The sequence below is a fragment of the Colletotrichum godetiae genome (genome assembly GCF_030913485.1).
Source record: "Colletotrichum godetiae strain CBS 193.32 chromosome Unknown BDP55scaffold_56, whole genome shotgun sequence".
NCBI lineage: Eukaryota > Fungi > Ascomycota > Sordariomycetes > Glomerellales > Glomerellaceae > Colletotrichum > Colletotrichum godetiae.
Window position 1 is genome coordinate 57,050 of NW_026851304.1, and position 25,929 is coordinate 82,978.

Here is a 25,929-nt window from a genome sequence, read left to right on the forward strand (position 1 = left end):
GGCGGTTTATGGAAGGTGCCACCAGAGTCGGCAGAAAGGGCGAGCCTTGCCTCAATCATTGGGGTATTAATCCCAACCTCAGCCCAGCCTAGATGGCAAGGCTCATGCACGGGCCACTTTACTTTAGCCTCTCGAAAAAATGGAATTATGTAGAATAGAGGTAGTTGAGAAATTGGAATTTGTGTCTAGGAGTGATCCTTCCTCAAAGGATTCTGGCGGGACGGCCCACTCGTGACACGTGAGTACATATTATAAATTGCTTACGACCGCAGGGGTATGTGCTTCTAGCGAGCCACCGGCTATACGCAGCTAAGGGCTCAGTGCTTCTTATAACTCGGATACATCTTTGGGTGGTAGTTGACTTGATATTTCTAGAAGGTAGTGGTAACGACAACAAAGTCCAGATAAAAGCAATGGGCCTTTTGCAAGACTTCCAAGAGACTTTTAACAGAATTCTAGTCGTTATAACAAACGAGTTGCATAGGAGGGGGTTTCTCCAAACAAGACTATATCATCCGCCGCGGGGTAATTCCCCTATTAGTATGTGTCAAGGATTAGATTAGACAAGCCTCCCCAATAATGCCCGCGGTTGTCCTGATTCCCTCGCAAGTGTTTTCTCAACACATCCTTGGAAGTACGTCACATTAAGTTGTGTCTAGCTGCTCGAGCATCCTGCATGCCGCTTCTGCCGTGCAACGGAGCTCTGGATCCGGGACCAAAAGAAGCTAACAGACAGTCAGTGATGAGCATGCTGGCAGTACCATCTGCCTTACCTGTGTGACTTCCAGCATCTGAATCACCCACGCAGGTGCCCGGGGCGAGACTGCGGTCTCAGGCAGCTTCAAGCTTGAGTCGCAGAAGATCATGGCCAGTCTCTCGTTAACGAAGCCAGAAGACGGGCAAAACTTTCTATGGCCACTTAGTATCGGCACGTATAACAGTATTCCATAGCTCGTACCTAATAATCGCATCTAGCTGTTCAATGGCACTAGTAGTGGGCGAAAAAGTCGGCCTCGCCGGTCTGAACTCCGGACCCTGTCCGATGATCATCTCTCGAAGGATGCAGCCAACAGACCAGTTATCAACAGCGCAGGTATATACCAAGCTACGAGTATCTCCGACGAACGCATTGACTCGGAGAAGCTCGGGAGCTCTATAGTACAATGAACATACCTAGACAACGGTGTAAGAGAACTGCAATCACGTCAGACATGACATAGAAGCCTCACTAGTGGTGTTCGCGGTTCGATGCCGCTCATGAGATGAGAAAGACCAAAGTCGGCAATTTTCAGACAGTTCGATGATGAAATCAAAATATTGCCTGGTGTGACATCTCGATGGATAATACTAACGCCGTGAAGGAAACTGAGGCCCTTCACCATCTGTACAGAGTAGGATAGGAGAAGCGCGGGCTGTAGCTGTGAGTTGTCCAAAAGGTCGCCAAGAGTTCCGCCAGTCATGAGCTCCATGTCAATCATTATGGCCGTTCTCGATATGTGGATGCCGAGAATGTCAATGCAGTTGACTCTAGCGCGCGAGTCAAATTTCTTCAACCGCTGCAGACAAGCGATTTCCCGTATAGCCTCAGGTGGTAAGCCGTTACGAGGTTCAGTGAGTGTTATGTATTTGCGGGCGATGGGAAGACCTCTAAGCTTGTATACTGTACCAAATGATCCCGAGCCAAGTGGCTCCCCCATAGGAGTTGACGTTGCGATTCTCATGGAGGGCTCTCTGCATGCAGACAAAAAACGAAGATAGCAGTATGTGACCGCTCTCGTATATACATATATATATGTGCTGCGAAATCTCCCAAGTCCTTCCAGTCTCAACGTCCCCGAGTCAACTACTCCATAAAACTTTAGCATCCCACCTGCTGGTGATTTGTCAAGAACAATAACAAGTATCGTTTACATCATCTCATTCTGATTTTCGTTGGCGAATCATTTGCATCTGACAACAAATATGTTAGTCTGCAGTTCGGGTGAATATGTGCAGACTTTTACAAAAGCGCCGTCTTTCCTGGAATGTAACAACTATTGATGATGCTCACCTTTCTACTCTTTCCTGTAGCTCTCTATGCGCAGCAATTGGTTCTAACCATTGTCAACAACTCCACGAACCAGACAATTTGGCCTGCAGTTGAAGGCTCAGGCTCGTTCATAGAGTCATCTGTCGATGGACGAGTTATCGATTATTCTCAAGACCCGTTACCTGAAGGCCTTGCGTTGGAAGCTAACTCGCAGGTCCAAATCTATCTCAGCTCGTTTCCATGGTCGGGACGCGTCTGGGCGAGGCAGTATTGCGAAGCCGGCGGATTGAACTGTGTTTTAGGCGACTGCGGTCACCCGAGTTGTTGGGGTCGTTCATCTACCGGCACTACGCTGTTTGAAATCACCGCACAAAAAGACAAGATGTATTACGACATCAGCCTAGGTGAGCCTGCATCTACATCTGACATATCCCAAGACACCAATCTCATCTTCGTCATGTAGTCGACAGTTTTACATGTGGCGTTCATGTTGTACCGGACGACCATGACTGCGAAGCGATCGCCTGCATAGCCCCGCCCTACCTCGGCATCGATCCCGAGGATCAGTCACTGGTATGTCCCCCACCCAACCTGATCACTGACCCGAGGACAGGTGACGCGCCCATCGGCTGCTATTCCAACTGTGCTGTACACGAGACAGACGAGTATTGTTGCAGGGGTATATACGATGCGACGACCTGCAAGGGTAACAATCCGTGGTTTAAGGAGACGTGTCCGGACGCATATAGCTACGCTTACGACGACCAAGACGCCACATTCACGTGTGGCTTTCGCAATGTGACGATATATTTTCACTGTTCATAGGATCCCCCAGGGGTTTTCTACTGCAGGCTCGCCGATGTAGGCCATGGTACATAGCAAGGAATACTGAGTAAAATTGTGGGAAGGGGAAACGGCAAGTGTACCAAGTGATCTCCGGTACTCATCGGGCATACCAAGATTTGACGATCGTGAATCAAAATAAATTTGCTTGCTATGAATAGCACGCATATGCGAACTAATTTATTCAACGTTTGACCTCCTGCAGGGCAGTTAGACAGCTTCTAACCTGCCACCTGTAGCAACATAGATGGCAACTTCACTTCACGTGTGTGCGAACTGAGAGTCGGCACGGATGCGGGGATGGGTTGTTTGTCTTTCTGCCCTAGACTTGAACCTCAACCCACCTGACTGGACCGTAATAGAACACTAGCGAATCCATTGCTCTACGTAGCCACAAACGCCATAGTCGGCTAAAGCGACGTGGCAGCTATAAAGGCTTGGATTGTTTTTATGATGTTCATTTTAACTACTAGGAAAGACCAGATGAAATAGAACAAAAACGTCAGTGGATTTTCGATTTTGTCTCAATGGGAATGACGCAAGCTTTCTTTCTGCTTTCCGCTTGCCTTTGGCGGTAACCCCGAACTTGAACCAAGCGCGATAGTAACCCTAGAATCACATAAATATAGAGCATACCAGGAACCACGATATGCTGATCGGATTTGTCTACGTCTCTCACAAAGGATGAGAGCAACGAAACGCCAGAGAACCTACCCAAAGGAATGGAGTCGCCTTACAGTGCAACATAATTATGGCCCCACTTTTATTAAGTCTGTACTATCCGTCGTCCGCCATTCGAGCTGTGTACGTCTTATTCAGTATTACTTTGCCTCTCGTCTCTGCTTTGCTTCTACAACATCGACCGCGAGCTCACGAGAGAAGCATGGTTTGAGCGTGGATGTCGAGGCCCGCTGCTAATGCGAGGGATGAATGTGCTCACTTTGTGACTCCGAGGCGGAGGCTGTGGAAGACGTCTAGGCGTAATGCCTATCTTGGTGAGAATTGGAGATGAACTTTGGACATTGCCGCTTGACAGCCTCAAGCGTACATGCTGTTGGCGTTTCTGCCAAACAAGATAAACAAAAGCTGCGATTGCGACTAGTATAGCTACGGCAGATAGAGTATATGCAAGAGCTTGGCCACTGATGATGCTTGCTTGTGATGACGATAGTGGATGCGCTTCAACGAGAGATTCTTCCGATGCGGGTATTGCTGTTGTCGTTGGTAACGATCGCGGCCTGATGTCGGAAAAACAAACCCAGCCTAACTTCATTGCATTGGTCTAATTTCAGGCCAAAGATGCTAGTTGAATTGGAGGAGACCACATATATACTGAAGAGCAGCCCCGAATAACTGTATTAAGATCAGAACAGTCTGCCACTCCTGAACAGTGACAAATTGTCGAGCCTTGGTGTCGTGCTTTCCGCCCCGATGACTTCGGCGTCCACACGGACACTGCAGACGCCACTCCAAGTAGCTCTTGGCCGGAAGAAGAGCACCGGGAAAACCCATTGACGCCGGCAAGCTCAACATCAGATAGTACTTTGGTCGGCTCTCCGACCGACTCGTGGTCCTCCGGTCAAGCGACGATTCACCCGTCAGCCGAGGACGATCTGATTGAAGCCGTCAGAAGCCACCGCCTGGAGCAAGTCGAGGTTCTCTGTCGTGCTGGTGTTTCACTGTCTGCTGCCAATTCCGAGGTCCTCTACGACGCTTGTCTCCACGGCACGCAGATGATCGGCACGCTAGCTTACAACCCCGCCCACAACTTCGCAGGCAGAGTTGCCAATGCGTACGATGACTATATCTTCCATGCGGTGCTCAGAACGCCGGCTCGTGACTTTCTCCGGGACGATATCGCCTACCCACAGCCCGGACACGTACCTGGACACGTACGAAAATTGGATGTCATCTGCGATCTACTCACTAGGGGAGTGGATCTCAGCTTGCGCGATAGGATTGGAGACACGATTCTACACACCGTGTGTGGCGATCTTGGCCCGCCCGACCTAGACAACGAGACTGAAGGGTACCCGCTCCTCAAACTCTTTCTTGGGCGTGGTGACGATGGCCACGGAGAGGGCACCAGAGGCGCGTGCATGTCTCTGATCAACGCACAGAACAGCGGGTGGATCAACGAGGAAGGCCAACAACAGATATTCTGGCATACGCCTCTGGGCGTCGCAATTCTGTATAACAACCTTGCATGCGCAAGACTGCTCTTGAAGAATGGGGCTGATCCGAACATGCCTGGAGAATGGGGCAGGCCGCCCATTTACTTTGCTGTGCGCAACGACAGCCTCGCGGCTGTGAACTTGCTACTCGACGCTGGTGCCAAAGGCACCGCTCAGACGTACTCCCAGATCCGCTCCAGCCAGGTGGAGGCCGCACTTCGGTCTCGAGGTAGGGCTGGGTAAGCACGAGACGCTATGGAGTTTTGCGGCGGCGAACATGGTGGTTCGTTGCAGTTGATTCGCAACGAGTCAATGGGAAGATTAAACCGGAGATAAAGACGACGGATTAAAAATCTCAGGCATTACAGAATATGTCTATCTACTAGAGCTCATCACAGGACGTTAAAAGACTGAACTTCAGCACGGCTCTCGCAACCCCTCCAGCCACTTACAGGTCTCGCCGACAACAAGGGCTGGGTTTGGACCGGAAATGGCTGCGGGATTGATCGGCATCTTCTCTTGGGTCTGTCATAGGCCGTTAACACGCCAGAGAATAACAGCATAACCTAGATAGGTATGCCGTATTGCCCAAGTCGGTCTGCCATAGGTAGAATGACGTAGAGAGAAGAAATCCCAGATAAATGGTGCTTATATGTTATATTGCCGTGTTTTGTGCTAAGGTTTCGGGGGTGGCCTGTAACTGGTGTAACTTGTTGTGGGGCTGCAGCACATCCCGAAACGTCAGGCCCACTCTCTTTCCCACTAATTAAATAAGATAACGGCTTGGTGGGATCACGCGTGCCCTGCCTTTAGTGGATCCCTGTACATCGAAGCAACCGTTTGTTCTTCATCACATTGTTCATGACACTGACCAAAAACAAGCAGCAAAAACAGGGCATAATCGGTTATTGTTGTCTTTCGACGCTTCCTAGGAGTAACGTCTATTTATTTTAGGAGTTTCGTCCTATATCAACGGTAATTGGACGAGGTACCCCCGGGCTCACAACGTTAGGAGGAACCCCGAGGAACATTTTATCTGCCGCTAAAATTGGGTCGTCGTTCCTCGCACGTCAAGCCAAGCTGCAAGCATTGATTGCAAGAAGGGCTCTGGCCGTCACATTGCGAATCGTTACTCAGCAGGCACGAGAAGCAGACCTGGTGTGGTGTTGGTCGTTGGCACGATAATTATGATGCGATATACATGGGGCGACGACTCACCACTGAGGGGGGCAGTTGAAATTCTGTACCCGGGTTATCCACGACTGATTGCTCCTCTACGGTGGCCATCGGGATATGCGATGCAAACGCTGAAGTTCCATCTAGCTCGGGTATACTTTCGAGAGGGACTCCAAACCAATGATCGTCGAAGGTGGTCTCGTTCCACCCTGGTTTCGAAGAGGATTCGGGGTGAAAAGATGGTGTGACGGACCTTTGAGGCGGACTCATCGATTGAACGTTATGTTGCAGGTTTGACGACAGGCGCCAATTCGACCGTCCGCGTTGACTTTTGGTGAAAGCCTGCATGACTTAGCAGATGTGTCTGGTGGGTTGTGCGAATTTTGGTCATGTTGGAAAAGCAAGATCGAACATTTTGGCACCAGGCCCTCTAGTACCATTCCATCGCTGTGTAACATAATGATCGTAGGCTGAAGCACTGACCTGATGTACACAGAGAGTGTGGCGGATGCTGCTCTTGACCCAGGGCACGCCATCGTCCATGTGGGATTCGAACCAGTCGTAAAGTTGATTGAGACTCATGGGTTTGTTTCTGTTACGAAGAAGTGCTGTGCGGATCAACTCTGAGTAAGGTTTTCTTTTGGACTGCTTTCTTTTTTGGGTTGGTGGAGCCGTCATTGTACGAGATCTCCTATCGCATGAATCTCGACTTCTCTACGGATTAAAGTCGAGAGTCGGGATGCATGACCCTCTTGTGTGGATGGTCGTATATATGTAGATTTTTGATATACTTCTGCTCTCTGTGGAACCCTCATAATGTGATTGGCTTTATCCATTTCATGTCTCTTGTTATTGAGCGTCATTTAGATCCCTTTACCGTATATCAAGAGATGCCTTGAAAAGATACTGAAGCATGTCAAGTAATTCAGCTGAGTTGTTAGTTATGGTCAGGATAACCGGTAACACAGCGCGAAAGCAATGCCAGGAGTGACAGTCGGCTCGTACTCTGCTCCGAACATACGGCATCGCTGGCAGTCCCACGGGTCTGGCACACATAACCACACAAGACGCACAAGGTATATCTTCATCGAAAAGACCGGGCTCACATCGTAGCAAGCTGTCCCTGCAGAGCCTGCATGGTGAATGGTCATCACAGCCGCCATGTGCACAGTCCACGTCCTCAAGTGCCCACACTGTCTCTCGTGTGAGCCAATCCGCCAGGTATGCGAGCTAACACTTCCTCATGGTATTTGCCAGCGTAATCAAACGAATCTCGTCACTACACATCGCCTGGACAACGGTTGCAACAACTGTCGCGAGCGGCCAGGTTCTCATTGCAGTGGTCGCTACGTTGTCGAGATGCCTAGCTTCACACGGAGGGTGCGTTTGCGGTTAATACGACGGTTCGTCTCAGTGGCAACGAAAATATAGTCACAACTGGTCTAAGCTCAAGCTGCAGCTGCAGGACATTATGCACACTTCATCTGAGGCACTTTTAGTTCGGGGATCTAGCCAGCAATACGGAAGAAAGTTAGATGGAGGGTTATCGGACATCAGTATTTCTTCGATATCAGCTTTATTCTTCGTTCGAAGCTTAGCGATGACCCGACGTCGTTTTCAACCCCGAGACTAGTAAAAGCGGATACCGGCCGTTGAGCCTCGAATGCTCAAGGCGCGACTTCACCGCGTGGCGAGCTCGATGAGGTGTAGTGTTCGTTTTCCATTTCGTAACAGCCGTCTAGGCTCAAAATCTTGTTATGAGTAGGGAAGATCATGTTCACTCGAAGTGAGGTGTACGGACCGCGGCCCCTCCCAGATACAAAAGGCAATCGACCAAGATGTATCGTGACATGATAGAAGCCACTCTCCTTCTTACTCCTACTAATTCCGTTATTCCCGCAAGTACAGTGGAAGCCACCCCACTAATCGTCTTTACATTTGCGGCGAAATCGACTTCAGGCAAACTGCGCCATTGAATCAGCTTCATGATCCAGACGTTGCCAAGGATAGCATCAACGAGGTGCCCATCATGGAGACGTTGCTGAGCGGCGGCCCACTACGAAAAGTGCGTGGGCTGGATCGTTCCTCACATGAACGGCTGGGACGTGATCATACCGTTGTCGCATGGGGCAGGCCTCTGACCCAGCTCGTAATGAGGAGGGCATCTCTATTCCCCTGCAAACCTCTGATCGTCTTGGTTGGTGAGTGATTGGGTTTTTCTAATAATGCGCTAAAAACAGAGTAGGAGATACTGTCGGACGTTGCAGGTACCATTCGGTCATATAGTGCCTGTTGTTAGTGCTTCTTACTCTAAAACGAAAGGCTGAAATGACGTCGGATCTCGGAAAGTCTGTTTTCGGGAGTAGCGACTAGAAGCATAAGTAGGATATCTGGCCTTGATGCAACCACCCAAGGAAGTTCTTGTTATGGTATCCGACCATAACGCCGCGTGTGGCAATGATGTTATGTTACATTGTATCACAGGAATCACTAACTATGGCTGTACTATGTTAGACGTTGGCTACGATCCTGCAACCGGAATCTTCAGGTCACGAGCTCACCCATTCAGATCCCACTTTCCCGGTTATAAAGCAGAAGGTAAGTAAACATCATTTGGTTAATATGCTATAACCGATTATTCCGGTGGTACCTGGACACGGATCCGCCTGTTGAGAGCTGCATAACGAATAGCTGCCTGAGTGTGTGTACTTGCTTCACACTTAGCGGCAGGCTCATCTCCCGCTGCCTTGTCCTGTAAGTTACGAATCTTCATACAGCTAAGATAGTAGTCACAGAAATGTAGTATCTTGAGGCTCTAGGTACTCTGTTGAAGAGGTGAAGTATGGCTGGTATGCCCCCGTAGTCATGCAAACTATCGTTGTAGGCCTAGCCACCAACACACGGATGGCGAGACGCTCACATAACGCAACGCAGAACTCGATATCGAACGTGGATGACTTCCTCAAACAGCAGCAAAGCCAACAACGCCAAAGAACACTCTCGCCATGGATGACGCCAAAACACTCGTCAAGAAAGCCGTGCGCGTATTCTACAGCTCCGAACAAGCCATCGTAATTGAGGTCTTATCACATCACGAAATGTATGTCCCCAAGACGCAAAGATCACGATAAGACGACTCACGACGCCTTACATCTAGCCTATCAATGACTCAACTACGCTCTTTATCCATCACGCCTGAACACGTGTCGCTGAGAAAGGCCTGCGCTGAGCTGGAGCGGGCAAGGCTCATTTGTACGTGAGTGCGTTTAGATAACAGTCCACCACGCCTCATCATAGCATCTAGCTAGCCCTGGAGCTGGTGAACCTGTGTCATTCTTGCCCGCATTGACAGTTTCTCAGGCGTGAGCTCAACGAAGATGAGTCATACGTCTATCTCGACTACCACCAAGCCGTTTACGCCATTCATCACATTATCCACGAATTAAGACGCCGGATTCTCGGTACAAACAAGCGGGAATCATCAACAGAGATCGTGAGATACTATACTTGCCCCAAATGCCTTAGCAGTTGGCCGTTGATCGATGTTATCGACAACGCAGACCGTCATGGTGGCTTCTTGTGCAAGCGATGCGTGACACCGAGTCTTTTGCGTGAAGAACCCCTCACAACGGACCTGCTACCACGCTTCAACCAACAGTTCGCGCCTTTCATACAGATACTAGAGCGTCTTGACATCAGCAAGATTCCAAGGGTTGTGTTCGAGGATCTCTATGCACACAATTACGGTGAGGGTGACGGTGCTCTCAAAAGACAGTGCTCCTGATTTTTGGTGGCTTTCTTGTGAATTTATTTTTTTACCCCTTCTCTTTTCTACTATGTTGGACCCGGAATAATGAACTGTGAATCGGCGCTAGAAGATGCATAGCCTCGTGCCCACGCTTGACAGACGATGCCTCAGCTCGTAAGTCAGTCAAGGGAAGCCAAGAACTCTCCGAAGTACACAATTCGAATGCTCAACCTGGATGAACCATGAATGTGGCGGCGACACGGTGCTTCTGTCTGAAAGTATGATGCTTGTCATCGTACTGAAAATCTCGCGAGGCTTTGACCTTCATTATTCGGTCAAGGCATTGGGCCTCTGAAGTTGTTCAACATTGCACTAGTTTCGCGACCACGAAGGAACACTTGATGAATTCATTCGAATGAAACTTGGACGGCCACACCATGACGATATTCAAGTCATTCAACCGCATTGGTAGCAGCTTGCATCAATCTCAAAGACGATCTCCGCTGTCTCTCATGCCGCCTGCCCTTCCGCTGTAGGTACTTGAGGCCCTGTTTCTTCTTTTGGAGACCCGGCCTGATCTACCGTTTCGCTTGCTGCCTCGACCTTGTCTGTTCTCCTTTCGGAGTCCGACCGAGACTTTCAAGTCGATACTGGAAGTGCTCTCAGGAGTTGGCAAAGTGATGCTGATGCTGACACAGCGACCGACACTATTATCACCAATATCGCACTCTATAGTCCCCCGAAGCTTATCATGAAACGTCGCACCCTTGTATCCCGCTTCCGGTGGTGTGTTTTCCTTGTCGCTATCGTCGCATATAGATGCTGATTCCTCATTTGACAGGTCATCTCTAGGTGTCTCTCTCAGTTGCGCATACGAAGGCTGTCTCGGCTCGTCCTCGTCGTCTCTCTGATACATAGGTCTCTGGTGGTCCAGAGAAGGGTCACAGAATGAATGTTGTCGGTTTGGCCGTTGAACGTTGGTGGAAGTTTCGAACCCACTCGAGAGTTCGCAAGCGTTTGCTAGTCCTTGTGGAGGCCAATCTTCGTCCATTTGTCTTCGAGCACTTGACACGGACTCTTGTGAATCTTGAGAAGATACTTCCCGGGCTGCTTCGGCCATTGAAAAGATCTGATGCAAATTATAGGACAGACTGGTAGAAGCTGAGCGTGTTGTGCGGGCGAGATTAAACATGGGAATGCTGCCTGACTGTGCCCCTATTCATATGCCATACACTTTCGGGTCAATTTAGCAGATCTGTCTGACAAATACAACCCCTGAGTCCCCTGCGTGCACATCAATGCTGTGAAAAGTTTGCCAAATTTTCCAAGGAACATTACTTACATAGTCTACCGTCTCGTCGTCTCGCTCTGATTTATTGAGTTTTTCGCCCTGCATGGGTACCCGACAGACTATCACCAGCATTGGTCGCTGCCCTGTCTAATCGGCGTTCTACACCGTCCGAGGACTCAAGACGTGGTGAAGGCCCTTCGCTGTATATTTTAGATATAGCTTCGTATCTGTAAGCCGGACGTTGTCACCATGTACCTTGATCCTCGTTGCTACTGATATTGAGAACGCTTTCTTGTATAACCCTGACTCATCACTTTTCGACGGGCAGTGTATGAAGATGACTCTCGTGTCTATTGCAGGTGAGCGGAACCAGTATTGCGAAAACTATATGGGTTATCGCTCTTTCCATTTGTGTGATGCTACCAATCCTACCTTTTTATGTTTGGAGCCTGATGCTTTTAATCTTGTAAACAGCTATTGCCTCACGCATGATGGAGTGGTCCCTCGCTCCGTACAATGGCAATGCTGGCTCCAGCTACCTACGAAGGCACGTTTCCGCTTGCAATTTTGTTGCCAAAAGGCCGCCGCCAAATACTGACAGCCATAGCTCCATATAACAGCATCGGCAACCAATATATTCCCTCCCTATTCGGGATGAGTCCGATGGTGCTTGCGAAATTCATCCTTGAACGAGGAGGTCGACGACTCCTCTACGGGTTCCAATTTCGCAACCACAGCAGGCCGAAGTTTGAGAACCCCTTGAAAGGCTTAGAATGCGATTGCGATAGGTATATGATACACCATCATACGTCAGATTGGTCATAAGTAGGAGAAGGTTTCGAGCGCTCAACGAAAAATGAGGTCTCAATTTGCAATCGGCACTCTTCGGAATGAACCTTAGGGAAAGAACCTATTGATTGGGTTCGGAGTAGCTCGGGAACACATGATCGGCCGATACGTCGACGCGTCTCTCATATTTCACAGTTAATCAGATCCTGTAAGTCCTGCCGTTTGGGCGATAATTAATTGCTTAGCTGCCTCCCATTGTCAACATAGGACCAAGACATCGTCGTTCTGTCGGCACATCCCGAGCCTAACCAACGGTCACATGTCGTTTCTCACTTACGCAATACGATCAAGAGCCTGGTTATTACCTACCGCCGCTTGATCCTCGAACTTGCGTAATGCTTTGCGTTAATGAAGTTAATCGTCGATATAGTCAAAAGCGTAGGCCTTCAGCAATGGAGATGCTCAGGCCAACATGACGTAACTCAATGCTATTGAGATGTCTCCTAGAACCCTTCCGACTCCCGCTGGACCCAACGATTGCAGTTTTGGGATATTCAAGTGCGGAAGTCAACTCCATACATTGAACATCACGGGTGACGGCTTTCTCTCGCTGGTGTCAAGTATAACTGCGCTACACTGTCTAGAAGGTATACAGCAGGAGTTTCGGCATCGCACTTTCAACTTGGGTGCGCCCACTTGAGCCTCTGCAGATGTTTGGCTAATGGTAAAGGTGCAATCTTAGCTGAGCTACGCTTGAGAGCTGTCATAAGCGATAGTCACAAGTGACACACGCACTTACTGCTCACGAGAGGTACGAGATCAATGCGCATTTCTTGGCCACACCACCGCAGAGCTCAAGGGACATGGTATGGTCTGCGTTACAAACCTCCTCTCCCGTCACCACATCACTCGCGCCACAAGCCAAAGAAAGAGGTGGGAGTCTGATAGTTTTGATGTATATAAATACGGCAAAGGTCGATCAGTATTGGCACAGCATGCCGTACCCATGGGTTCAAATCGTCGAGGGAAATCCACCATCAGCCGCCATCAGTCTGCCTCCATCCATCCAACGTTTACAAAGGCCTTCTGTGGTCAGTGTAGTCGACGACGAGCCCATGCGTGAGGAAGGCCAAGGAGTCGAGGTGATTCGCGCCAGGAAGCATGTCGTCATCAATAAAGTCAACTTTCAATGCAACGCCTTTTCCCAAGCCCATCCGGCCCGTATTCCTGGCCATGTAAAGTACCCTGTGCGATGCAGTCGCACTGGTAGGGTGATTTGTCGATGGTCCATGCTTATGAGCGACGCTGTTCTCTTCGTTGCCAGGGACGTACCGTCTGCGCGTCGGCTCCTCCGTGCGTGGGACCTGGAGTGCAGGGGCCTGCCACCTATCCACCGTCCAGTAGGAAGCGTCGTGGTCAGGAACATTAGCGAAAACATTGACCTAGAGAGCCTGGCCAGCATGTTCGTTAGTGATGGATTAAACTGCTATTTCGGCGACGTAAAAGTGACCCGGGGTGTGTATAAACCCGGAATGATTCCTGATGATGTACTCTCCCGGATTCGAGACGTGAGGAAGAAGAGGAGGGAGGAAAAAACACTCTGGGATTGGTATACGCTGTTCCGGGTCTCCCGTGGATGTTTGCAGCAGTTGGCCAGTGCGCCCGAGGCGGCGCCGGGCATGAACTTGGACGTCAGCTACGTGGCGGCATTCGACCAAAGCCGGTTGCCCCAACCGCTGATGCAGATGAGACCCTGGCTAGAGGAGGCCTGGCGCGAGTGGATCCAGCAGGCTATGTCCCTGGACGATCTTCGACAGATGAGATTGCCCATACTGGCGAATGCCCTTTCACAAGATATGGTGGCCTATTACGATGGTACGTGGCCATCGGCCCTATTCAGATGTCTGTGGCTGATTACCCTGAACAGGATTCTGTGGCCAGACCGTTTTCGGGGAAATGTATCATGATGCACTGACGAAAGCGCTCTCATACCAGCGACTCATGCCGATGGCCGACGCTAAGGCACTCGTAACCTCAGTGGTCAAGACAACGGTTAGCCAACTACGCCACGCGGACCCAGAAGAACGCCGAAAATCTCGAACACACTTTCTTCATCGGCACAGCGCCAGCGTTGCGGGGAGCAGGTCCTCCCGTCTGTGTCTCGTATGCTTCGTGCAGCCTCCCGAGGTGTTTCTCCCTTGTGAATGCGCATTGTGCGAGACGTGCTACCGCGGATATGGCAACAGCACGATGAGTGGGACTGTAATCACGTTCGATAGGTGCGTTCTGTGCGCGACGGCGTTTGTTTCTGGATGTGCCGTCCGTCTCAGACCGCCCACGGCGGGATGCCGCGTCCTAGCCCTCGATGGAGGCGGGGTGAAGGGCATCGTTCAGCTGCGTATCCTGCAGATGCTTCAGAAGGTGACCGGACTACCTGTTCAGATATTTTTTGACCTGGCCATCGGGACCAGCGTCGGTATGTCGCTTCTCCATGCAAGCGAGAGAGAACAGCTTTAGAACTGACTTGTTCCCAGGAGGCATCAATGCCTTATCGATCGGTGTATTAGAATCATCGCTGGATACCTGCGAACAGAACTTCATACAGCTGGCGCGCAGGATATTCCCCAAAGCTTCGACAAAGATAGGGCGGTGGTGCCAGAAACTGTCGCGATGCATCCGTTTTGTGTGCAAAGACAGCATCTACAGCCCTAGCGGGCCGATCCTAGGTTCTATCACGGGCGAGGCGAGACTTAGAGGACCGCGAAAGTCGCTCTACAATCGGAAGCCGTACGAGCAGATGAAGGTGGCTGTCACGTCCATCGACTCGAAAACGAGCATGTCGAAGCTGTTCACCACGTATGCGGGCCATGAGAATCGGCAAGCAGAGTCTGGCAGGCCGAGGCCCCTGCTGGTCCGAGAGGCGTAGGTATCCGCGCGATGTGTGCTGCAGAGCGTCCGAGCTGACTTGGATCAAAAACAGGGCCGAAATCACGTCGGCCGCTCCTGTGTACGTACACGTCAATTCATAGAAGAACGGGGAGAAATCTTAAAAGGACACGATCAGAGACAAGCTAACATGCGCCAGGTACTTTCCGGCCAAACGTCTTGGGTCGTCCACTTCGTCATACTATGACGGGCTGGAGATTCCACTGCTACATGCGCGGTCCGAAGCGCTACGGCTGTGTCCTCGCAAGACGGTTCCTGATTACATCCTCTCGGCAGGCAACGGGGTGATGAAGGCAGCCCCAAACGGCATGTCGAACTCACTGTCTCGATTTGCTCACTTTAGCCTGGAATCTCTGTGGGGACACCGGCAGTATCAGAGACTAGGTGGGTCAGCGGGTGAAGCGTTCAATGAGTTTCGCATCGACCCCACTCTCGATATGGAAGCGGTGGCGCTGGATGACGCAGATGCCATAAGCAAGCTGATTCGACAGCTGGACCGAGAATTTCTCGTCAATCGGGACCTACATCAGCGTGTGCAACAAGTCTCGCTAGTCATGATCGCCTCTCTATTCTATTTTTCCTTCGACACGACAACGCGAACGACCAGACGCGGTGAGGTACTATGCAGAGGGTTCGTCGCTTGTAGGTATGGGGACGACCCATCAGTCACGAGAGTGCTCGCGACTCGGTTCAAGGGGCTTTCCCTCGTGGTAGCTGGTAACAAGTATAAGATCGCTGCGGACGAGCGGACCGTCGTGAGCTTCACTTTGCCGTCGTTGAGTGTTCCCTTCGATATCAGGCTTAAGTACAATGATACGTCCTCTTCGATCTCCGGATTTCCACAGACTGCCGACGCCTTACTTGACTTACAAGCTCATAGTGACGGTAGCGTATGTATAGACGAGTCAGTGCGGAAGAGGAAGCTCTCTAGGACGGGAGACATATCGGCAGGTCGTTCGGAGAAGAAGAGACGGATGGATATGTAATTAAGTAGTAAAGAAGGAGGGTATGTGGAGAGGAGACACTTTCTTGTGCAAATGTCTGCTTTCTTCCTGCCACAACAGCAGATATCTATCATCAGGAGATGTGAGATATGTTTATTTGTATCTGGATAATGACTGTCTAATCTTGAGTGACGTCTATAGGCACTCATTCCGGTGAGATACCGAACTGCTCAAAGTTACGGAGACGGATGGATTGAATCACATGTTTTATATCAGAATACTAGGCGAATAGGAATGCTAGAATTTGGCATTTACGGCGATCCGAATGTACCACATTAGTCGTTTGAATTGTTTCTCCAGCATGCACATTCACAGCAGTCATAACCTATCCTGGAGTAAATGTATAGAACAGCACATGTAAGCTTTTTCCCTGTGTGGCTTACACCCCATCATCAACGTGAAATGCTCCATTTCACCTCATTATCAGCCGCAGTGAATAGAAGCATCCGATTATATCTCTGCAAGTGAAAATACATCAATAAACGACTAGGTGTGTCTTTTGGCATCCAAGCTCCCTGGACCTATCTAACATCAACGATGCCCGCTGCCGAGCGTTTGATGTTCGCCCGTTTCTTCAACGTAGCACTAGCTCGGGGTTCGATTTTTCTCTGGAATAGAGCCACGAGATTTTCTTTCTTTGAGCTATGATCAAACTTGATTCCGTGCGTAACGAATATTTTCTTCAACTCTTTCACAGTGATGGAGTTGGCGTCAAACCCTGGTTGGAGATAATCGACGTTGTCATCAAGGCTTGGGATGGTCTCCAGAGGGTCCTCGGTGTATTTTCCCGCTGGCACAGAACGCGAAGTCCCTCTAGGCTCGTTTTCGCGCTTCGACCTCTTGGGTCTGGTCCGTGAAAAGCTTGTTTGCGATGTCTGCTTGTGCTTGACCACCCTTGTTCCAGGCAGTACTTCGATCGCAGTCGCGGCATGACTGTTTTCCTCCACGTAAGGATCAGCCTCTACGATGCCCGCTTCAGCATACGCTTCATCATTCGGCGGCTTTGTCCTGGTCTGCTTCCTGTGCGAAGGCTGTGTAGAATCCATTTCGGTTCGGCTGCTTTCATCCTGAGTCTTCTCTCTGTTCAAGGAAAAGTCGCCACTGGCCTTGGACATGGACGCAATGTGGTCGTCCCTGTCCTGGATCTTTCGAGTTGCATGCTGCAAATCCCCACTCATTTGCCTGACTTGGTCTTTGAGTCGCTGGATCTTGGCTTTCGTTTCGTCAAAGTAAGCCTGGCATTGTCGTAGGTGCTTCGATCGCTGCTTCTCGTAATAGCTGATGACGCATGTAATCTCGACGTCTTTTTCTTCGAGTTTCTGGATGGCCCATTTCTCCAAAACCGGCTGGCTCTGGCAGTGTTTCTGTTTGAGGATTTCATCCTCCTTGTGTGGAACGTAGGTTGCACCGTCAAATGGTGGGCGATCACTTGGCCTTTTCCTAGCATTTGCAGACTTGCTTGCCGTATCTGAGATCTCATTTTTGATTGTCCACGATTCCGCTTGTCGCTCTGGGTTTGTTTCAATAGCTGCCCTGTCACTCTTAGGTGACGTTGTCTTCTCTCCTACTCGCACTCCCACTGGCTTGGGGTTCCTATTTTGCGGGGCTCCTGTACTATTTGCCTGTTCTCTCGCACTTGAACTTGGGCATGCTTCCGAACCAAGGATTGTGTCCGTTGCTCCTGCTTTGGTTGTGGGCTGTCGATCTCGTGAAGAAGAAGCATTTACACTTGAATCTCTCGGAATATTCGAACTCTGGCTGCGGCCTTCTGGTTGTCCTTTGTGGTGAGTGCGGACCTCTACTCTCGGGTTTAGACACTCTGCTTGGATGCCTGGATCGCTCTTTTCTTGCTCCAGCTGGCAACCTTCCGCATTCCTTTTCCTCCCAAGGTGCAGAGAGCTGATCGGAAGACTCGAGTATGTCAAGACTTTGTCTACCATTCCCTTGATCGAACTTTCCAGATCTCGGCACCGAACTTGGAGCTCGTCTACTGCCGATGTAGAATGTGCCATTTCAATTTTGAGCTGTTGCATGCGATCGTGTGTTTGTCTCGAAAGGGCCTCCAGAGCGCTTGTTTGGCTTCCGAAGCTGCGCTCTACATCAAGTTTCACATGGTTGAGATCTTGGCTGAGGCTTTCCGTTCTGTCGCGAGCCGCTTCGGTACCACGCTTGAGCGTTTCCACATTGCCTTCAACAGCACTCAGTCTTGTGTTGATCTCGTCCTGCCAATGGCTCTCAACCCCTTGGACTTCCTGCTTGACTTGATCTAGATCACAAGAGATTAGGGCCAATCGATTTGGATCTTGCATCTGGTCTCGCAAGCTTTCGTTCTGATGTTGTTGACTCTCCAGTTTGCGTTCCAACTCATCAACTTGTCTCGCTAGCTTCTCCATCTGTGCGTCAAGCAGCGCACGCTGTTCTGACTGGTCTCGGAGCTCGTCCCACCCGGAAGCCTGGGAAGCGATCCATGCTCGTAACGTCTCTGAAGTGTCCCCATTCTTTCTAACATCGTCCTGTAAGTGTCTCAGGATTGGGTCAATCGCGGCTGCTTTGCTGTGTAGATCCCGCTTGACGGCCGACATTCCAGTCGCGAGATCGGTCAGACGTTTTTCTGCACTTATCCACTGCACGCTGGTCTGATGCTTGAAGCTTTCCAATGAATGGGTCATTTCATTATGTCTTCCATTAAAGTTCTCTCGCAAAAGTTGTATGTCCTTCTGAGTCTGATCCAATTGCATCCGAACCGCTTCCGGAACGTCGTCCGGTGGTTTTCTTGTCACTTGGAGAAGTAAGGCGTTTTCGGTACTTCCCGCATCTCGGGTTTCTAACAGGGTCTCTGGGTTCGATCTCTTTGCGCTGAAGTTCTGTAACTCGTTGTTGAGTGTTGTCTCCAGCCGCCGGATTCTGTTTGAATGATTCAGGAAAGTCTCTTGGGTCAAGTGTTCTGCTTTCTCGGCTTTTGCCAGTGGCGCCATAAGTCTTTCTTCCAAGATCCTCCCGTCGGCTCTGAGCCCCTCGATCTCGCCTGCTTGCAGTATACAGGCTTGCGACTGAGCTTTGATAAGTTCTAGTTCTTGTGCTTGCTCTTCGGTAGTCTTCTGTAACGCATGGACCTTTCCAGATAGTTCTTCGGTTGTGGGCACCAATGGTTGAAGCCCCTCCAGCTGTCTTCCTGTCTCTTTGGCTAATGTCGTGACCTTTTCGTGGTACATATTCTCCATGTGTCCCATCTTTTGTGCCGTCTCTAGCTTGAAGGATTGCAGCTCTTTCGCGATTCTCTCCTCTAGATCACTTTCCGTAGCACCTTTCGCGTGTTCGAGGCACCTGAGCCGATCCTCTATTGCTTGTATGGTTACCGCAGATCCGTCGGTGATCTGCATGTGGTATTTCTCTTGGCTGCTGCCGAATTCGGTTCGGAGATCTACTTTAGTGGACTCATTTGCCCTCTCTATGCGTTCGTTCAGCTCGTTGGCGACTAGGTCCACCTTTTCTGACTGTCCTTCTAGCTCTGCCTTGAGGGAGTTGTTTGTGTTTTCGATATTGTCTAGTCTCTGCATTACGTCCTTTGCCTTTCCTTCGGCCATGAGCTTCAGATATAGTATCTCAGCGTCATGTCTTGCTCGGACTTTTGTTGCCTTCAATTGCATGGCCCTATGCCTATCGAGGTCTGCTTGATGAATTTGTGCCATCGCCTGGTTCGTTTGGTCTTGGACTTTGTCTACATACTTTTGTCGCGTTATCGCATCTGATTCTGTCTTGTTGCGAAGGGAGTCCACCATGCGCGTAACATCCTGCAGAACAGCTTGGGAGACTTTCTGCGTTAGTGTGATCTCCATTTGGTGCTGATTATGTTCCACCTGTCTCGCATGACGCGAGAATTCGGCCTGGAGATCGCCTATTTTGACTACAAGCTTTTGTACTTCGCCATGCAAATAGTGTTGATCGTGTTGTAGCTTGTCGCAATTTGAAGCCAAGGAAGCGGTTTGATTTCTTTCATCGTCAAGGCCAGTTTGCAAACGGGGCAGATAGTCCTCAATGGTCACAAGCCTGCCGCCTTGCGAACTCTGAACAGCTGAGAGATTGGCTACAGCCTGTTCAATTGTGATAGTCTTGGTTCGAATGCTGTGATGGATTTCTGAGATGCACGTGTCTCTCACAGTCTGCATCCAGAGACTTCCCTTTTCGTCTATCCGTTCAGAAATGCTCTCTTCCATCTCAGCCTGCATCTCGGTAATCTTGGCTTGGATCTCGCGTTTGACATGAGATTGGAGAATTTCCGAGGCTTGTAGACTCTGCATTTGGCTTCCTGCCTCAAGCTCCTTGTAGCCTATCTTTCTCCTTTCTCGCACCTTTACCAGTGTGTCGGTGTCATTCCTTGCTTGCGATGTGAGAGCGCCTGCTGCGCTATCTCGTTCGTGATGATGAGTAGATGAGGTATCTGCACTTGGGATTGAATTCGAGGCAGGTGATGAATGGCTGTTCATCATTTGCAGGTCTGTGTTCTCTACCAGTGGTTCTGATGGTTGATGTACGTTGTCATCGGCTTGAGTTGTGACAAGCGGAAAGAGTGCGGCAGCTTCCTCTCGAAACAGTTGTTCCCTGGCTAGTTCATCGTTCTCCTTCTCCATCCGGAGCCTTGTGAGACGCTTAGGAGGTGGCTCGCTGCTTGATGTCCGTCGAAGATGTTGAACTAGGATCTCGGAAACTATTTCACGAAATTTTGCCACACGCTCCGTGTGCTTGCAGTCCGTCTGCGTATCGTGTGCCGCTTGAAGCTCGAGTCTGAGGATCTGTTCCTTTGAGCAGCTACAGTTCCGATTTCCACTGGACGCAGTAGTGGCCTCATCAGGGCCCCATGTGAGAAGACTTTCCCATGTCCGCACGACCAGCCCATTAGACTCATCGTCCCCTTGAAGAAAGTTTTCAGTGTCTCCCGGGTCGAAACATATAGCCTTGCTATCCAAATTCCCTTTCGCACTGCCCTGCACTTCCTTCAACGGTGAGTGCACGATGCTTAGTAGGTTACTTGGTCGCCATTCAATTGTTTGAAGGTCCTCCAGTGTGATGTGTCGTGCAAGATTGACGAAACACATGAAGACTTGTTCTACTTTGAAGTCGCTTAGTTGATCCAGAGTTCTCTCTTCGATGTCGCTTCGAGCATCTCTTGTTATCACGTGAAGTAGCTCTAATTTATTGAGGAACGCTTGCACGTTTTCCGAGAGAAGAATTGTGATCGGGTTTAAAAGTTTCTGGTTCCTTGTGTCTTGTCTGGTACTTCCTTTCAGCTGCGGCCCCTTTCTAGCGAACGGACGCCGGATCTTTCGCGGGTGGCGTTTGGCGTTGGTCGGCTTGGGTGCATTCTCACTGGGCTTTTCCTCAAGCTGCACGCTGTCTGGTAGCTTTCTTTTGGGAGCCATTGAACGCCCATCAATAGGTCAGAAGCCACTGTTTAAATACAGATTACCGGCGGTGTAGGGTAATACGTAGTGAATTACAGGCCACTTTATCTAATTGCTTGAAGCCAGCCTATTTCTGTTACGTGATACACTTTAGAAAAGCACGTGGTGTACTGTGATTTTCAAATGAACCTCAAGGCGTCCTGTTTCTTGGACACTGGAGTTTGACGAGGTTTCAGTGCCTTTAATCAAGCTTGATGCAATAATATACACATCAATTGAGTATCCCTGTGACAATACCGGAACCATGTGTCAGTTGTCTAGACAGATAGATCCCATCAATCATTACGCTTCGGACTCGAAGGCATTAAGAATAGGCGACAGAAACGAAGTCGTCATACTACGAGCGATAAGCAGGCGTTTTAGCTACTGATAGATGTGCAGAGATCTTTCATCGTAATCAGTCTGCTGAACTGCGCACAGATGAGCGCGACTTGGTGTCCGCTCTTTTCTCCCATGGTCAGGCAAAGCCTTGTTATACCCAGTAGCAGTATCTCGAATTCCCATATATCACCACGAAAGAGAGGGAATTTAACCATACGTATCCATCCCGGTGTATTGTGCCACCTCATAGAGTTCTCAGTCGGCTGGCAAGAGCAAACCAGGTCCGGCCATGAAGACACAGCCGTAGTAGAAGCCGTACCACGTGAATACTTGTTTACGTGCCACCCGTATAGCATACCCATAACTTCTACAATCAAGAACCTTCAACGGTTCGTTCTAGGAACATCCACTCAGAGAGATTAAAGACATGACACGCTATCCTACCTAATAAATATTATGGAGAGTTGTACTTGTTGTGAAGCTTTGCAGCTATGGCCTATCAAGTTCTTATCCCTCTCTCTTCCTACAGAAACAGATGCTGCACGGAAGCTTTTAGCCCGGTAAGCAGTTTCGATGGCGAAGCTTGTATGAAGTGTGTTATACAGAAAAGAGCCAGGATTTGAATAAATTGGCGGAAGCAGCAGTCGAAAGTGACTCTGTGTCAGATGCAACTTTCTGATCGATGACGGCTGACTGGCGAGATCTATCAGAGGATCCATCTCCTTTGAATGCACTCATCGAGCTGTTGAGTGGCCTGCAACCAACCGACGGGCGAACCTCATGCGTCTCAAGAGGTTTTGGGATTTCTTGTCACGGTTACCTAGTCTCGGTTGCCTAGTGAAGGTAGCTGCTGCCCGTTTTCCCACACAGGTTACAGAGCTTGAGCTAATGGTCCAATGGAGGCTACTTGATCGAAGATTAGGAATCTTGAGAAAAGAAAATAGGCGGCGACTTGGGTTTCCCAGTTCAACCCTTATTCTTTCCCCAATCTCCATCGACGACGGGGCGCATTCAGGCTATTGTTACCCGCACCTGGTTAGGGGCGATACTCTTTGATAGCCATAGCTGGCGATGAGCTCTCCCGGACTCACATTTGATACGCATTGATACAATGGGCCTGACGGTGAAGGAAAGAAGAAATCAATCCCCTGGATACTCTTATTGTTAGGAATCTTCATTTCGAAAGGATGTCCAAAAGATCACTCTGGCGAGGTAAGTACTGGATGATCCAGAATCGCTTGGAGCAAGAGCACTTGAGTCATGTTGATCAACTCGCTACTCAGGAGTTCCAATTCTTCCATCTCTCATGTTACATGCACAAACCCGTAACAAAATCAACAACTGACCATCGCACCAAACACACTGATGTCCTGCTGAGGTATGTACCAACGGAAACACTTCCCCAAGGCCACAGCAAGTAGGTTTGGCATGGAATAAATACGGCAAATTCACGAGTGACATAGAATGTTGCGTTTGAGAACGTAGTGCATGTGTAAATAGACTGCTTAAGAACTCGGATATAAATCAGGTGAATGTCTTTTGTGAGCTCGGTGCTAACAGGCCCACGTCGACATTGTAACTAATCCTGGTCTGCCTACAAAGCTACGAAATACCACACTGCCCACCAACGATGCAGGACTTTGCCGAAGTCCGGGGCTGTTTTAAGCCTTTTATCCAGCACCTGTGCCACGGTCAGCATTGGCTGTAAAATCTGATTCAATCTTAATACCTTCATTTCATTACCAGGTAAGGCTTGATGTTTTGACATACTAGTCATTCATGGATCCCTGACAAAAGTGCTCCACTTTGCAGAATTCACGGTGGCACATGTGACGTAAAAACGCAACGGTCCAGTCAACGCCAGCGGCATTAACCTCACTTGTACCTCGTGACAGAGTAGTATCACGTGATGTTGTACTCATCACCAGGCAACGTCGTCAAAAGAAAATCCAACACGATAATAAACAGCACATCTACCCGAACCCAAGACATTCGAGCCAGCCATCATCATTCTCGATAGTTTACTTTAAGAAAGCAAGCACGACATATACTGTGACTCACGAAAGCAAACCAAGATGGCGACGAGATCTGACAAACCAAAATTGATGGAAGCCGCCCCGATTATCAGAACATACCCATCCAGGAGAGACGACCTAGACGCCTGGGGTCTAGCTTACCTCGACACGTTCCCATCTTTCGTCGGCTGTAACGACCAGACATCTACTGATATTCTCACAATGATGGGTTCCAACACCCAGATATTCTCGTTCATGGAGGGATGCAATGAGTACGATATGCAATGTATCGACGGCTTCCAAGAAGCTTACGACAATATCGAAGAACATCACGAGATACCTTTGTCATCCGATACAGCTGAAGTCGAAGGTCAGGAACTAGCCTTCGTTTCTGATTTTGAGACTCACCAAGACCTGCTTGGGCTCCTCCCTTCGTCTCTGACCGCAGACACCGTCGCGTTCTCACCTATTACAGCACTTCTCAACTTTGAGTTGGTTGGAACAGGGGATCAGCAATCTCAAGGTTTGGACTATGAATCTCGTCCTCCATCTCCTTTGCCATCCCTTCACGGACAGTCTTCCTCGTTTGCGCATCACGATGAAGAGGCTGCTGTCCCAGACGATACCATGTGTATTGATCCATCAGTATTATTCCGTCAGCCCGATAGATGTTCTCTACGGTCAGAGACTGACAACCACAATGACTGGAAGTACCCCGACCCTGACAGTGCCGAGTATGCCATCATGCTGCTGCGATGCCATCACGAAGGCAACAAGTCATCCAGTGCGTCCACTCAGGCATAATCGTCGCTACTAACATCGTAAACGACCCGGCGTCTCTCCGCTGAGATATCAATATCTGCGTCTCCCGAAAGCAGCCTGCGACTACACTGCCAAGGCGTTATGCAAATGCTCAAGCATCCCTTTCAGAATCAGCTCAGCCAGGAAACATTAGCCCCGCCGAGTCCAACTTTTCATCTAGATCAAATGGACCCAAGCCGCAGCCTCTCGAATGCTCAAACGATGGGGACTGTAGCATTGTGTACTGAACAGTGCGCAACGCCAGTGGCTTAACTGGACGGATCGCTAGCAATAATCGACAGGATGCTCGAAGCAACGTGTTTGTAACATTTCTCTCTTCCACTATGAACAGTATCAACAGTATCGATGGCGGAATTCAGGTCTTATCTTTTGCGGCTAGGATTTTTAACATGGAGAAGATTAGATTTTATTGCTTAAAATATCATGACTGAAAACTCCATTTGACTCAACCTCAAGACTCAAGTCCTGGTCAGTAGTGAAAAGAGTAGAGCAACAAGGATCCATCCACAAGCGGTCACGAGCCCCGTTGCCCACCCTCTCGCACATAGATATTGTTGAGCTGTGGCTGCCGATCCGTTTACATCTATAGGCACAATATGGGCCCTGGCCGCAGACCGCCGGCAGCTCGTGGTGGTCCTCAACCGGGCCCGCCGCAAAGCTTTCTATACCCTCCTCTTCGACATCACGGGCTACATGCGCTCGCAGCTCGAGCTCAAAGACGGCGGCGACCATGCAGCAGATTCCAGCGGCAATCCGGCATCGCCGTCACTCCAGGACAGGAACGCCCCGCCTAGGTAGTACGGTCATAGCGTTACCGAGCGTTATCGTATGACCATAATATGGGCATCGACGTAGGTTGTAGAGAACTGTTGTCTATGAAAAGTGGGATATAGGTAGGAGGCTTGCTCTGAAAAATAGGGTGCACGCGGTTATCGATCTTGGTGGTTGTGTACCGAGGGTTACGTGACATGCTGTGAGGCCACGGGCGGTTGAAGCCATCGCGACGAATTTTCCATGCGAAGTAGAATTAAGAACATTCAAGGACCATTCCACAAAATATCAAATAGCCAGAAAGTAGCCAACAAAGTACCGAGTAGTTCAAACCCATAATTAACATACGTCATAATGAACAATACCCCCTCTTTATTTTTCAGCAAATCGGTTGAAATGATTAAAATGGCAACAACAACAGCCATTAGGATGGTTTATCAGCTGCGCCTCAGGGCAAGCACTTCTTATCACGTCGACAGTCATACCAAGGTCCACGATCGCCCTTTCGCGCCTTATGGTATTATCTAAGCACCCTCAGATA

General features: G+C 49.6%; 11 protein-coding genes across 11 annotated transcripts; 5 read left to right on the forward strand and 6 right to left on the reverse strand.

Annotated features, from left to right (window-relative positions):
• Positions 1-909: 909 nt before the first annotated feature.
• Positions 910-1,721, reverse strand: BDP55DRAFT_755002 (kinase-like domain-containing protein; the record flags this gene model as incomplete). Its single annotated transcript, XM_060580736.1, has 2 exons — positions 910-1,173; positions 1,230-1,721. 2 exons carry the CDS (start codon positions 1,719-1,721, stop codon positions 910-912), a joined length of 756 nt encoding a protein of 251 aa, XP_060424537.1.
• Positions 1,722-1,962: 241 nt separating this feature from the next.
• On the forward strand, positions 1,963-2,854 carry BDP55DRAFT_697413 (PR5-like protein; the record flags this gene model as incomplete). Its single annotated transcript, XM_060577678.1, has 3 exons — positions 1,963-2,026; positions 2,203-2,433; positions 2,493-2,854. 3 exons carry the CDS (start codon positions 1,963-1,965, stop codon positions 2,852-2,854), a joined length of 657 nt encoding a protein of 218 aa, XP_060424538.1.
• A 1,625-nt stretch (positions 2,855-4,479) lies between these two features.
• Positions 4,480-5,289, forward strand: BDP55DRAFT_562220 (ankyrin repeat-containing domain protein; the record flags this gene model as incomplete). The annotated part of the gene is made up of 1 exon (XM_060570139.1): positions 4,480-5,289. A coding segment is annotated over one exon (810 nt), but the record flags the coding sequence as incomplete, so codon positions are not given.
• A 2,644-nt stretch (positions 5,290-7,933) lies between these two features.
• BDP55DRAFT_678405 (uncharacterized protein) lies at positions 7,934-8,383 on the reverse strand. The gene is made up of 2 exons (XM_060575990.1): positions 8,338-8,383; positions 7,934-8,186 (listed from the first exon to the last, which is right to left on the reverse strand). Exons 1-2 carry the CDS (start codon positions 8,346-8,348, stop codon positions 8,000-8,002), a joined length of 198 nt encoding a protein of 65 aa, XP_060424540.1. The 5' UTR covers positions 8,349-8,383; the 3' UTR covers positions 7,934-7,999.
• An 844-nt stretch (positions 8,384-9,227) lies between these two features.
• BDP55DRAFT_772332 (uncharacterized protein) lies at positions 9,228-10,137 on the forward strand (the record flags this gene model as incomplete). The annotated part of the gene is made up of 2 exons (XM_060581137.1): positions 9,228-9,322; positions 9,583-10,137. The coding sequence occupies 2 exons, from the start codon at positions 9,228-9,230 to the stop codon at positions 10,004-10,006; spliced, it is 519 nt and encodes a 172-aa protein (XP_060424541.1). The 3' UTR covers positions 10,007-10,137.
• Positions 10,138-10,457: 320 nt separating this feature from the next.
• BDP55DRAFT_719584 (uncharacterized protein) lies at positions 10,458-11,090 on the reverse strand (the record flags this gene model as incomplete). The annotated part of the gene is made up of 1 exon (XM_060578443.1): positions 10,458-11,090. The coding sequence occupies one exon, from the start codon at positions 11,088-11,090 to the stop codon at positions 10,458-10,460; it is 633 nt and encodes a 210-aa protein (XP_060424542.1).
• Positions 11,091-12,973: 1,883 nt separating this feature from the next.
• On the forward strand, positions 12,974-16,448 carry BDP55DRAFT_678413 (uncharacterized protein). Its single transcript, XM_060575991.1, has 5 exons — positions 12,974-13,925; positions 13,978-14,526; positions 14,585-14,972; positions 15,031-15,057; positions 15,136-16,448. Exons 1-5 carry the CDS (start codon positions 13,046-13,048, stop codon positions 15,980-15,982), a joined length of 2,691 nt encoding a protein of 896 aa, XP_060424543.1. The 5' UTR covers positions 12,974-13,045; the 3' UTR covers positions 15,983-16,448.
• Positions 16,449-16,521: 73 nt separating this feature from the next.
• BDP55DRAFT_562243 (uncharacterized protein) lies at positions 16,522-17,046 on the reverse strand (the record flags this gene model as incomplete). Its single annotated transcript, XM_060570140.1, has 1 exon — positions 16,522-17,046. One exon carries the CDS (start codon positions 17,044-17,046, stop codon positions 16,522-16,524), a length of 525 nt encoding a protein of 174 aa, XP_060424544.1.
• Positions 17,047-17,054: 8 nt separating this feature from the next.
• Positions 17,055-17,771, reverse strand: BDP55DRAFT_678418 (uncharacterized protein). Its single transcript, XM_060575992.1, has one exon. It carries the CDS (start codon positions 17,478-17,480, stop codon positions 17,175-17,177), a length of 306 nt encoding a protein of 101 aa, XP_060424545.1. The 5' UTR covers positions 17,481-17,771; the 3' UTR covers positions 17,055-17,174.
• A 1,383-nt stretch (positions 17,772-19,154) lies between these two features.
• BDP55DRAFT_678420 (uncharacterized protein) lies at positions 19,155-19,926 on the reverse strand. The gene is made up of 2 exons (XM_060575993.1): positions 19,507-19,926; positions 19,155-19,454 (listed from the first exon to the last, which is right to left on the reverse strand). Exons 1-2 carry the CDS (start codon positions 19,834-19,836, stop codon positions 19,449-19,451), a joined length of 336 nt encoding a protein of 111 aa, XP_060424546.1. The 5' UTR covers positions 19,837-19,926; the 3' UTR covers positions 19,155-19,448.
• A 3,929-nt stretch (positions 19,927-23,855) lies between these two features.
• BDP55DRAFT_636616 (uncharacterized protein) lies at positions 23,856-24,599 on the forward strand (the record flags this gene model as incomplete). The annotated part of the gene is made up of 1 exon (XM_060572907.1): positions 23,856-24,599. One exon carries the CDS (start codon positions 23,856-23,858, stop codon positions 24,597-24,599), a length of 744 nt encoding a protein of 247 aa, XP_060424547.1.
• Positions 24,600-25,929: the final 1,330 nt, after the last annotated feature.

Bases quoted from the DNA above. Each gene is read 5' to 3' on its own strand.
- BDP55DRAFT_678413 (XM_060575991.1), top strand. From the start codon at position 13,046: ATGCCGTACCCATGGGTTCAAATCGTCGAGGGAAATCCACCATCAGCC. The intron at 13,926-13,977 runs GTACGTGGCCAT...TACCCTGAACAG, and splicing joins TATGGTGGCCTATTACGATG to GATTCTGTGGCCAGACCGTT. The intron at 14,973-15,030 runs GTAGGTATCCGC...GATCAAAAACAG, and splicing joins CCCCTGCTGGTCCGAGAGGC to GGCCGAAATCACGTCGGCCG.
- BDP55DRAFT_678418 (XM_060575992.1), bottom strand. From the start codon at position 17,480: ATGAGATCTCAGATACGGCAAGCAAGTCTGCAAATGCTAGGAAAAGGC.
- BDP55DRAFT_678420 (XM_060575993.1), bottom strand. From the start codon at position 19,836: ATGGAGATCACACTAACGCAGAAAGTCTCCCAAGCTGTTCTGCAGGAT.